At 40.9% G+C, this 12,541-nt stretch overlaps 1 protein-coding gene across 2 annotated transcripts in view; it reads left to right on the top strand.

Moving 5' to 3' along the window:
- The window catches only part of CTNNA2 (catenin alpha 2), a 512,527-nt gene that overhangs the window by 52,531 nt on the left and 447,455 nt on the right, over positions 1–12,541 (top strand). For both annotated transcript variants that reach the window (XM_051617316.1, XM_051617315.1), the window contains exon 2: positions 9,535–9,641. In XM_051617316.1, the coding sequence (XP_051473276.1) occupies positions 9,540–9,641 (102 nt within the window). In that variant the 5' untranslated portion in view covers positions 9,535–9,539. The remainder of the gene's footprint in view (positions 1–9,534; positions 9,642–12,541) is intronic.

Genomic DNA, 12,541 nt, shown 5'->3' with positions numbered 1-12,541 from the left:
TGAGCTGGCACCGTGTGCTGGAGCCCAGAAACGAACCATGTCCTAGGCTGCATCAAAAGAAGAGAGGTGATTCTCCTCCTTTACTCAGCTCTTGTGAGACCCCACTGTGTCCAGTTCTGGAGCCCTCAATGTAAGAAGGACATGGAGCTCATGGAGAAAGTCCAGAGAAGGACCATTATCCAAGAGCTGGAGTACCACGGCTATGAGGACAGGCTGAGAGAGTTGGGGTGTTCAGCCTGGAGAAGAGAAGGCTCCAGGGAGACCTCAGAGCACCTTCCAGTACCTGAAGGGGCTCCAGGAAAGCTGGGGAGGGACTTTTGAAAAGGGCTTGTAGTGAGAGGACAAGGGGTAATGGATCAAAACTGGAAGAGGGCAGATTTAGTTTAGACATTAGGTGGAAGTTCTTTCCTGTGAGGGTAGTGAGACCCTGGCCCAGGTTGCCCAGAGAAGCTGTGGCTGCCCCATCCCTGGCAGTGTTGAAGGGCAGGTTGGATGGGGCTTGGAGCAGCCTGGTCTGGTGGGAGGTGTCCCTGCCCATGCAGGGGGGTTGGAATTAGATGATCTTGAAGGTCCCTTCCAACCCAAACCAGTCTGTGATTCTATGATCTTAAGCCACATTTTATTTCAGTATTTCTGAACTACTGAAACAAAAGCAAAACCCGCAAACACGCAGCTGGGAAGACAAAAGTTTTTTAATATGATCCTGGATGTCCATCTATGCCTTGTGATTTATTTAAAACATCCATCAGCATCAGAGTCATATCAGGAAAAGTTTCAGTAATGAGAGATCAGGCGGAATTAAGTAATTTAGTTTGTATTCTTGAAATTTATGTCCATCGCTACAGATTTTTACTTTGCTCTTTTTTTTTCTTTTTTGGATGAGTGGAATGGTGGTAAATAATTATGCAATGGCACATGTGGCTTTTATTTGAACATGAGGCCTAATCTGAATAAGTTGACTGGGGATAGAGCAACTTTCTTTAACATGTTTAAAGAAAGAGCAGTTTTAATGAATGCAAGGTTAGATGATAAATTTTCCTGACATTTTTTAGGAGTTTCTCAGAGGCAATTGATGAACTTATTGACAAATTCAGATACCAGCAACGAGACAAGGTGTGCATCTAGAAGTTGGTGGGAATGTTCAGAAGGATTTTTAATAGCCATTAATATTAATTCCTGAGGAAGATGTTAACTGTGTGCTTTGTTTGAAAACGATCATGTTGAATGTGTTCATTAGGGAGTTGCAAAACGGAACAGCTTCTTCTCCATAGTATGGAAGCTTGTAGGCTTCACAAGGGCAAGGGGAGACTGTTCTCATCCAGTGTCTCGCAGTGAAATTCTACAAGATTTAGACTGGTTGTATCTGTAGTTCAGGTAATGAAAATATTCTGTTTGCAGGAAAACCAAGCTCCATCTGTAGGAACAAGAGCAGAAAACTCTTAATTAAAAAAATGAAGAGTTTGATGAAAGATGTGTAGAGTTGATAGTAGCACTGTTGAGATACTAGCAGTGAAATAGTCTCTTTAAATGCCAACCAAACCAGAAAAGTGCAAAAACTTGAAAATTTGACTCTCCATGGGAAAAAATGTGAATCGTGCTGTCTGAAGGCAGCAACAGTTGTTTTTGTGGAATAAGATCAACTACATGAAATCTTGTGGAATAAGATCTGTTCCAGAAAAATGAAGAAAAGGAGCAGGGACATTCAGAGGTAAAGTTTATTGTAGTTTCCAACTATGAGGAACTAAAAATAAGACACTTTCAGTGAAAGGATGACCCCTACATGCAGAAGCAGAAGCTTGCAAAGTCACAGAGCCAAGTTTAAGAACTTTTTTTTTAAGAACTTTTGGAATGTGGGATATAAATTCTCTGTTGCAAGAGAAGCAAACCTACTTATTTAAACCCAAGATGCTTCATGCTTCTCTGCTCTTGTAAAACGTAACCTGGTGTTACTAATGCCAGTTTTATATAAGAACAAAAGAAGAACAAGAAGGCAAATAGATTTAGTAAATGAAAGTGGTTTTGTTGTTGTTGTTGTTGTTTTTTTGTTTTCTTTTTAATTTGATTTTTTTTATAATTTTCTGGGATGAATATTTGTCTTAAGAAGGAACAGATCTTGAAAGTTTTAAAAAGTTATGACTTTATTAGTAAAAAGGAGGGTGACTTATGTAAATTGATCATACCTACGCTAATCTGAGTATAAATGTGCCGTAAGTAGGAATTTGCAGTGATTTTTGGAGAAATATGATGGAAGAGAGAACACAGAGAATAGAATCTGCACCAAGGACCTGATTTAAAATAAATTGGTTTTCCTGGGCTTGCAGCTGAACCAGCATCCCATCAGCAGTGAGCTGAGAGGCTTTGATCACGTCCAGAACTCTGTGAGAAGACTTAGATTGGGAGGCACCGAAGCGCTGTGTGACTACAGAGCCATTTGTGGAAAAATCATCAGTTGTACAGAAGTGACTTGGCCAGCAGGGCCAGGGAGGTGATTCTCCCCCTCTTCTCTGCTCTGATTTGACCCCCTCTGGAGCACTGTGTACAGCTCTGGAGCCCACAGCATAGGAAGGACATGGAGCTGTTGGAGTGGGTCCAAAGAAGGCCTGGAGCTGCTCTGCTCTGGAGACAGGCTGAGAGAATTGGGGTTCAAGGGGCAATGGATGCAAACTGGAGCATAGGAGGTTCCATGTGAATATCAGGAAGAACTTCTTTACTGTGAGAGTGACAGAGCACTGGAACAGGCTGCCCAGAGAGGTTGTGGAGTCCCCTTCTCTGGAGACATTCAAACCCGCCTGGACACGTTCCTGTGTGATGTGCTCTGGGTGACCCTGCTCTGGCAGGGGGGTTGGACTTTATGATCTTTCGAGGTCCCTTCCAACCCCTAGGATTCTGTGATTCTGTGATTCTGTGATTCTTCAGCCTGGAGAAGAGAAGGCTCCAGGGAGACCTTAGAGCACCTTCTAGTGAGGGAGGGGCTTTTGACAAGGTCTTGAAGTGACAAGAAAAGGGGTAATGATTTTAAACTAAAGAGGAGAGATTTAGGTTAGACATCTGGAAGAAATTCTTTACCATGAGCGTAGGAAGGGGCTGGAATAGATTGCCCAGGGAGGTTGTGGAAGCCCCCTTCCTGCAGGTGGTCAAGGCCAGGTTGGATGAGGTTTTGTGCAGCCTGGTCTGGTGGGAGGTGTCCCTGTCCATGCAGAGGGGTTAGATTTAGATGTTTAAGATCCGTTCATACCCAAGCCATTCCATTATATTATTTTGAAATGTATTTTCACGGTTTTTAGTTAAAGCAGAAGCAGCAGCAGGTCATGTAGGTGGAACCTTTCTGTTACACTGATCCTTACACTACAGTTTGTACCTGTGAGTTCTTTGTGGCCTCTTTGATTTTTGAAGGCAGTTTGCCCTGCCATCAGGTCTTGGTGTAGGCAGTTTCCTCCAAGATGAGCTAGTTCATGTGACTGAAAGTGTGAATGACTCAGCTACTGCCTTTTCATAGCTTTCCTATTTCTGTGTCAGGGCTCTCCATGGTCACCATCCCACTGGCTTTGTTACCAGGATAATCCTTCTCTTGTGAAGGCCTTTTGCCTACTTACTCAATGGTTCATTCTCTAGAAGGTTGGTTCCATTTAACAACTTTGCTTTGTTGAGGCCAGACCAGAATCTCAACCCAACATGGAGGTGGAGGGTTAGCAAAAGGAGAGAGGGCTGCAGATCCAGAAGGAAACTGAAAGCTTAGAGAAGCTCAAATAAAAACTCTCTGCATGGTTAAGCTTGGGAGTGGGGCCTAAAGTTTTAATTTGCCTTGCTGTTTCCTGCCTAAGTTTTAGAAAAGGTATGTGTCACATTTATGAAACAAAATAAACAAGACATATCTCCAAGCCATTCTGCTTTTTTAATTTATTTATTTTTTTAATGTTTTCTTTCTTTTTCTTTCTTCTTCCTTTCTTTAAAGAACAAAACATTGGGAACTGCCCATATCAACTCTGATGGTTTCAGCCAGATCTGCTGGAGGCTGTACTGGGCTGTTACTAACTAATGGTTGGTGCTTTTATCTGTAGAAAAGGATGTTTTCTATTCCTTTTTCCATTGCTCTTTTACTCCTCATTGTTAGTCTCTATTCTCTTAGCATTTTCCCTTTATTTCCCTTTGCAGTTTTTATGCCCTGATTCTTCTCTGGATCCTTCTGTCTCTACTTCTGTTCTTGTCTGAGTAAAGAACGGGCACAAGGATGGAGAATGGTGTTGGATACCAAGCTGCCTTCAGTGTCTGAGCTCTGCCCAGCTCAGGTCATTGTGTACATCTGCATTGCTCAGTGCTGCAGAATCTCACCTGAATGTACCACCAGGTATCACTGCTGTCCCCTGAGCAGTCAAGAGATGCGTTTTTGGGACTGTGGGCATTCCTAGTTATTTCTGATGTCTGATCTAGTATGTCCTGTGCTCCAGCTTGTTGTATTAAGGGACCAAGTAATTTGACAGAAAATAACCCCCCTTGTGTGTTTAGATTTCTGGCTCTCACTGAAGCACATAAATACATCTGTGAAGTCAGATTTTTCTGTCTCTTTCTCAAAAGATTGTGTATCCTGCTGTAAGGAATTCCATATTCTTCGCATAAGCCCGGCTCTGTGTAGAGAGGTGTTTGTTTTGACATGGCTCTCAACTGAAGGATGCAAACCAAGGAAGCACAGACTGTCACTCAGTTTCTCAGGCGTCTTCAGCCAGTCTGTGTCTTTACTGCTGCTGAGAACACAGTCCTGTCCTCCCCTGCACCTCCACTGCCGTATTCAGAGCTTTGCTTCTTGCTGGTGCTGTCATTCACGAGGCTCTGAAGTCAGGCAGGGAACTGAAAACTAGTTTCTCTTCTGTAGGATTAGTCAGTGTTCAACCAGGTGATGTTGTTGATGGACCTTAGGGTGCTGTTACTAAGGGCCAAGGAGAGAAACGTGCAGAAGGAGCTGAACTGGCCACTCAGCTGTGCAAGTGTAGATGGTTTAAAGCATGTGTGGAAGTGCCCTGTTAGTCTGCACATGTGGACTGAAAGCCAAGATGGTAATTAATGGGGGAGAATAATTTGTAAAACATACTTTTTTTTAATAGTCCAAATAAATCTCTTGAAGTATTAAGGCTATTATAAAGGCAGTGTTTTGAAATGAGGGATAAATTATTATTATTTTGCCTTCTGCTTCCACTCATCTTACTTTCCACCTTGCTGAACATTTATTTTTCTCACCTATGAAGTCTGTTTTTTGTCTTCCCGTAGCAAACATACAGTGTGAAGTAGAGAACAGTTCTGCCAGTGTTGCCCATTTAGTACTGCCACCAGATTAATGAATCAGGGTACAATTGTATTTTCTTTATTCAGGATGAAATCTTTAGCATCTGTCTTTCATATCTGGAGCATTCTGCATTGCAGATGTGAACTGGACTAACAGTTGAAGGCCTGTTCTTGGCTGACAGTACTTTCATTTCTATAAAAATTACCTATTTCAGGAAGTGTTGCTTTTGCTCATGTGGAGTTGAAATATTTTTGCTGTTACATTTAAGTTGCATCACAGAAGGGGGACTGTTGTGGAGGAAACCTCTGCTACAGTGTGATAGACAAACTAGTCATTTCACATGTAGAATATTTTGATTTGTAGAAACAGTAAAATTCTGCTGTTTGGAAAGGCTGGTGATAAGGTTGGTTATGGGGTTAGATTTTTGGTGACTGTTACATTAATGCAGAATTCCAATGATGTAGATAGATTTTTGGCTATAAATAGTGGAAACCACTCAAATTGTTGACTAAAGCTAATATTTATTTTCTTTGAAGATAGGCTTTGAAGACAGACTGCCTAAACAAATGCTCACATTGGACAATTTTTACCAAACTGGATAGAGTAATTTCTGTTTTGGAGTATTTAGGAAAATCTGAAAGCTTAAAACAAGAGATGGACATATTCTGGCACACGTTCTAGAAAGAAAAAGTGCAGTTAGGCAATAGAATTCACTAAATATACTCTTGAAATAATGCACAGATAGTTTCAGGATAATAATTTGTTTACTTCTTTAGAAGTACTGTTAATGCTACCCACTTACTTTCCTTATTTGATTGTATCAAATTTCAAACTTAATAGTCACATGTTGCCAGTTGATAATATATGTGAACAGAAGAGAATAAGTTATACTGAAACTTTCTGCTAAGAATGTTTTCTTAGCTCTGCAATCACAGAAATACCATGTGGATTTCTATTCTGTGAGAGCTACCTCACAGAAAAGCCAGTACATGTTTCTAAACTACAGAGGCTGGAACTCAGACAAGAAACCTAATTTCACATAGAATCATAGAATGATTTAGGTTGGAAGGGACCTTGAAGATCACCCAGTTCCAACCCCCCTGCATGGGCAGGGACACCTCCCACCAGCCCAGGTTGCTCCAAGCCCCATCCAACCTGCCCTTCAACACTTCCAGGGATGGGGCAGTCACAGCTTCTCTGGGCAGCCTGGGCCAGGGTCTCACCACCCTCACAGGAAAGAGTTTCTTCCTAATGTCTAACCTAGATCTATCCTCTTCCAGTTTAAAGTCATTCCTTATCATCCCACACACCCTTCTCAAAAGCCCCTCCCCAGCTTTCCTGGAGCCCCTTCAGGCACTGGAAGGTGCTCTGAGGTCTCCCTGGAACCTTCTCTTCTCCAGGCTGAACAGCCCCAATTCTCTCAGCCTGTCTCCAGAGCAGAGCTGCTCCAGTGTTCTGAGCACCTTTGTGGCCTCCTCTGGACTTGCTCCAAGAACTCCATGTCCTTCCTATGCTGAGGCTCCAGAGCTGTACAAAGTACTCCAGGTGGGGTCTCACAAGTGCAGAGCAGAGGGGCAGAATCACCTCCATCTTCCTGGCCCTACTGGCCACACTTCTGTAGATGCAGCCTAAGACATGGTTGGCTTTCTGGGCTGCAAGTGAACGTTTTGAAGAAGGAATGGATTATTTGTTGAAGTATGTTGCTGAGAATTTTTTAAAAAATGGAATACATTGAAAACTGCAGGGAAAAGGAAGAAAAATTAAGCTGCTTAAGAACATAGTGGGTATCAGTCTAGTCTAGAAGGCAACAGGAAAGGAGACCTTTCTTTCCTGTGGCTGCTGTTTTCTCCTATCCTGGAACACTTGTATCTTTATATGAAAAATATTGTGGGATGCCTTTATCCTCTGCTCACATGAGTTGTCTTCCTCACAGGTACTGCACAACCCTAAGCCAGGTGCAAGCTGTGAAGGAATTTATGATTTCAATGAAGTACTTAAAGCTGATTTTTTTGGGAATATTTGGTTAAATAGTCATAAGATACAGTTAGCATCCTTTCCTTTACCCATGGCAGCAGTCCCCAGTCACCTCTTCAGTCTAGGAAAGTTCTTGTAGAAATGGCTAGAAAGATATATTCCATCTTTGTGTACACTTGCACTTGGACAGATGACACCTTTTTTAGTCTTTTGTCATTAAAAAAGTCTATTGTGATAGCAGCTGGAGCAATGCATCAATTTGACTTTTAAAATCTACTAATTTGTTTTTCTGGGGTAGATTTTACTGCCAATTAAAAACTTCCTTCTAGGTTTTTAATGAGGCTTCTTCTTGTATGTGTCTTTTTTATAGTTGAAAGCTTTGTTCCTCCTTTGATACTGAATTTTGAAGGATCTTTTTTTCTATTTCTTAGTCAAGGTTGAAACTGAAGCATCTTCTGATTGAAACAACTGATCATCGAGGTTATCTTTTGTGTCACCTGTACAATTGCCCTCCCCTGAAATGAGTTTGCTTTGATTGGCTTTGGACCATATTAGAACTTTGAATATATTTGTGTATAATGAGAGGTGTACGTTTGAGGAGCCATGTTAATGACTAGTGAGGGAAAGTATGCTTGTTAAAAGGGAAGAAACTATTTGACAGATTTATAAGTATCATGAATTACTGACTAGAATAATTATATACTTAAAACTCATCTTTTGAATACAGAGGCCAACAGGAGTAGCAACTGTCTTTACATAAAAAAGAAACAGGTTCTGAAAGAATTAAAGATTATTGGAAAAATGAGGACAGCTCCCACATTAACTGTGTGCATAGCAGCTAGAAACTGTCTCATAGTTTTCTTTAATCACATGCATGGGTGTTTTGAGCACTGTAAAACATGGAGCCTGATGATTTTTTGCAGAGTGGAAACTGAGTAGCAGCAATTTTAGCACACATGAGATATTATCAGATAATTCTGCCACCAAATGTTTGCAAAGGAGAGTAGACTGGGGGATGTTTTTATATGTGGTTTATAAATACATTGATTAGGGAGTCCTGATACGCCTCTCTTTGAGCAAGTATGTGAAGTTCTCTGCTGGTGACACAATGAAAAGCATTTGAAAACTGTGAAAGAATTTTGCATAGACCTACTAGCCTGGTAATTTTGAGTGACAGTCATCAGTCAAGACATTCTCCTGAATAAACCAGTAATACTTGTTTTGTGTTTGCTAAGTACCTTGAAGAATTAAGCTTTATGAAGTGGTTTGTTATTCAAGGAGCAGAATCATAGACTCAGGGAATGACAGAATGGTTTAGGTTGGAAGGGACCTTGAAGATCATCTAGGTCCAACCTCCCTGCATGGGCAGGGACACCTTCCACCAGACCAGGCTGCTCCAAGCCCCATCCAACCTGCCCTTCAACACTGCCAGGGATGGGGCAGCCACAGCTTCTCTGGGCAACCTGGGCCAGGGTCTCACCACCCTTACAGTAGTTTCCTCCTAATTTCTAACCTAAATCTCCCCTCTTCCAGTTTTGATCCGTTTCCCCTTGTCCTCTCACTACAAGTCCTTGTAAACTATAAACCTGCTCCTGCGTGTGCTCTCCATGGGATGCAGCTCTTTCAGGACGTACCCATCTGCTGGGTTCTCCCTGGCCTGCAGTAGTATCAGCTCTGATGTGGTCCTCCATGTGTTGTGGGAAGACACCTGCTTCAGCATGATCTGCTCCTCAGGCTGCAGGGGAATCTCTGCTCCTGTCCCTGGAGCACCTCCTTCCCATTCTGCTCCAGCTTTGGGGTTGCAGGATTGTTTCTCACACTTTCTTTACCTCACTTCTCATGCTGTCTGGCAGATTTTTTTCCTTTCTTACCTGTGGTTTCTCAGAGGTGTCACCATTATTGCTCACCTGTGTCTTGTGATGGATCCTTGCTGCATCCAGCGTGGGACAGGCCCCTGGCCTCTTCTCACAGATCCCACCTGACACCCCCACCAAAACCTTGCCACATATATCCCATACAACATAAATACAGCATAAAGGGGTATCTATTCTTACGGGGCACAGGAGAGAAGCCTTTTTTAAAATATAATTGTTTAAGCACTCAGTGGATGTGGCATTGGTGCACCTGGGAGTTCTTGGGAGTAGAGTAACATGAGCAGATTGTGGAGAAACATTTATTATGTGAATGGCAACAGCATATATGCTAATCTCTAAATAAATTATGTGCGATATTTGGATATTGCACTACTGATTTTCATGGATGTTATCTAATTTTGTCTGTTGCAGGGAGTATGACTTCTGCAACGTCACCCATCATTTTGAAATGGGACCCCAAAAGTTTGGAAATCAGGACTCTCACAGTGGAGAGGCTGTTGGAGCCACTTGTTACCCAGGCAAGTATCTTGGATTTGTTTCGCTTCTTTCTTTATCCTCATGCTATATTTACTTTTTGTACCTTATTATATTAATAATCTTTGATAATAAAAACTTGAACGGTTTTTATTTGTGACCTCTGGTGGAAAACTCTGTTCAGTTTGAAGTTCTTGTTCTAAGTAATGAATAGGCTCAAAGTATGAGCAGAAATGAGTAGCAACAACTATTTACTTTATGTTTGTCTTTTCAAAGCAGTTGAGAAATTTATTAAACAGTTAATTTAAGACAAATATCTGATGTGAATGCATACTCTTGATTTGTTATACCATGGAAGATAGGGGCACATTAAAAATAAACACAACCAACCAGATCAAAGGAACTATTAAAACAGAGGCAGCAGCTTCTGTGGTCCAGAGAAGTGTGAGAGCAGACATCAAACTTCTGTCAGTGTGGGTGCAATTTGCTGAGTCCATGGCCTGGTGCCTTTCTATTCCTGAGTTGCCATTAATTTTGGGAAGCTGGTTACCTAATTTTTTCAAGTAAGCTTCAAGATAGGTAGCTCCATTATTTAAAATACACAGAAGTAATTTTTCTTCTAGGAATGCGCATTATGTTAGAAATCAATGCCAGAAACCCCACCCCTCCATCCACCTGGTACTGCCCATTTTTTTATGGACATTGTGGATCTTGAGGTTGGTCTGCTGGAGAGAAATGTAGGCCTTCTTCTGGGTGTGAGATCAAATGGGATGGTTCTGTTTTCAGAATAAAACAGAGAAAAATATAAATAGCTACTTCTTTAATTCCCAAAAAATGATATCTCTGTGTGGTATCTGTGCTCATTGCAGTGAGTCTTTTTCCAAAGAAATTAAACCTCTACTTCTTCCTTTGTTTTTTAAAAAAACTTATGTTGTCTTTTTACAAGTTGTTCTTGACATGGAAGTCTAACAAAGTGAACAGCTTTACAGACTGAAAGGCAAAGAGATATAGGTTTCATTTCACATCTTGATAACATGTAATTAACTTCCATTATAAACCTTGATTTCTTTGTTGTTGATATTGAAGATGGGCTAAAATCCTGAATTCTTTTTGATACCAACTGGAAATAAGGTTACAAGTTCTCTGTTAATCTGATTCTGGTGTTGGCATAGGAAGTGGAGCTGCTCTGAACCATGGTCTGTTGTGAAAAGAACAAATTACTGAGTCTTCTGTGAGTGAATTTCCTGTTTTCCTTTCACTGTTTTATTTTCTAACACCTCCCCCAGAAAAGAGGATGTATCAGCCAAGAAGTGAAAGTACCTTTGTAGTTTTCTTGTTTCTCAGGTTGCTTGGGTTAACTTTTGGTTTAGCTAGATTTCTGTTTGATAGCAAGCATCAGCAGATGTAAATAAAGAAATGACAAGTTGAACTATATTAATTTCTTCAATGGTGGTAAGGCTGCCCAAGTTCCTTACCTTTGTGTTTTGATGAGGAACAATGCATTTCTATTTTAGCAGCAGGTCAGGATGTCAAGGGAAAATAAAATGCAGTCAAGACTGGGTAGAAGAGTGTTGGATTAGTGTTTTATTCAACACTTATGAACACTTCTGATTGCTTCATTTCATAGGTTTCTAGTTAGTATGGACATGTAGAAAAGCCTGCTTGAACATGTAATTTATTTTCTTGTGTAAGAGACATAAGTAGCTTTACTTGTTTACTTTCAATCCAATAAAGTATGTTTGACTAAAGCATGTTTTTGTGAGCTGCACGAACATAATCATGAAAGCTTCGAGTGATGAGAAATGTGCTACCTTCAGATTGTGTTTATCTGTTGCATTTTTCCCTTAAGTCAAAGCAGCTTAAGGAAGCTGCTCGTTCTGGTTTTCCCTGATAAGTTAACAATCATCCCAGTTTAAAGACTTTTCTTTTTTTCTGCTTAAAATCACATACACAGTCTGGTCAAGTCAAGAATAGTATCTTCTTTACCTCTGTTTGGGTTCCAGATTGCAATCTGCCTGTGCAGGGACAACCTCCACAAGATGCCATGTGCACATTCCACATGCATTTGGATCTCCTTAAAAAGTTTCAAAGCTCTTTCCTTCCTAAAGAGAACCATATAACTTGAATATTCCTCTTGGCAAGTAAATAAATAGACAAATGTTTAATCCTTGTTTGATTTGAGCAGTGAAGCCCCCTCTAGTTTTGTATGAACTGTTTAACACTGAAATCATAGTGGTGTGAAGTTCTTCCCTAAGTTATAAAAACAGGTCACTGGATAGAAGAGAGAGATTCAGTGGCTACAAAATGCAGCAGAACTGTGCTGCACAAGTTCAGGAGCAACCTGAGCTGACTTTGAAGGCAGTCCTGCTTAGACCAGCAGTTTGGAGTAGAGAACATCTTGAGGTAAAGCCAGAATCTCTCTGATTCTGTGATTTCTAGCACCACCAGGACAAATCTGCCTTCTGCCTTTTATTTTGGCATTCACAGTTGAATATTTAGAATACCCTCTTGTTATCCAAGCTGTGTATGATTTTGGAGACTGCTTGAAAAACCAGAAATGCTTCTACATGAGTCTTTGGGCTCCAGCAATGCTAATCAAACCTTTTGTGTCTACTTATATGTGTGTGTGTGGGGGGGGGGGGAATTGAGGTTCTGATCTCAGTCTGTCCATAGGCACATGAGTGACAAATTTTCAAATAGTTGCAGATCCCCTGATTCCTAATGCTGTTTTGGGGAGTAATACAGAAGTGTGGTGTGGATTTGAAAAGAACACGTCAGTAAGTCAGGAGAATGGTGCATTAAAACTGAATTTTAGACAACCTCATTAGTGTTCCAGATGAGAAAATATGGATAACATATGAATTGATTTAGAAGAAATTATAAGAGAAGAAGATTGTCTGAGCTGGAGGCAAAAAGAATATAAAACCATTAACTGATCATGAGA

Source organism: Apus apus, chromosome 4, assembly GCF_020740795.1.
Source record: "Apus apus isolate bApuApu2 chromosome 4, bApuApu2.pri.cur, whole genome shotgun sequence".
NCBI lineage: Eukaryota > Metazoa > Chordata > Aves > Apodiformes > Apodidae > Apus > Apus apus.
Note: the sequence above shows the minus strand (reverse complement) of the source record. Positions and strands in the feature narration are given on the sequence as shown.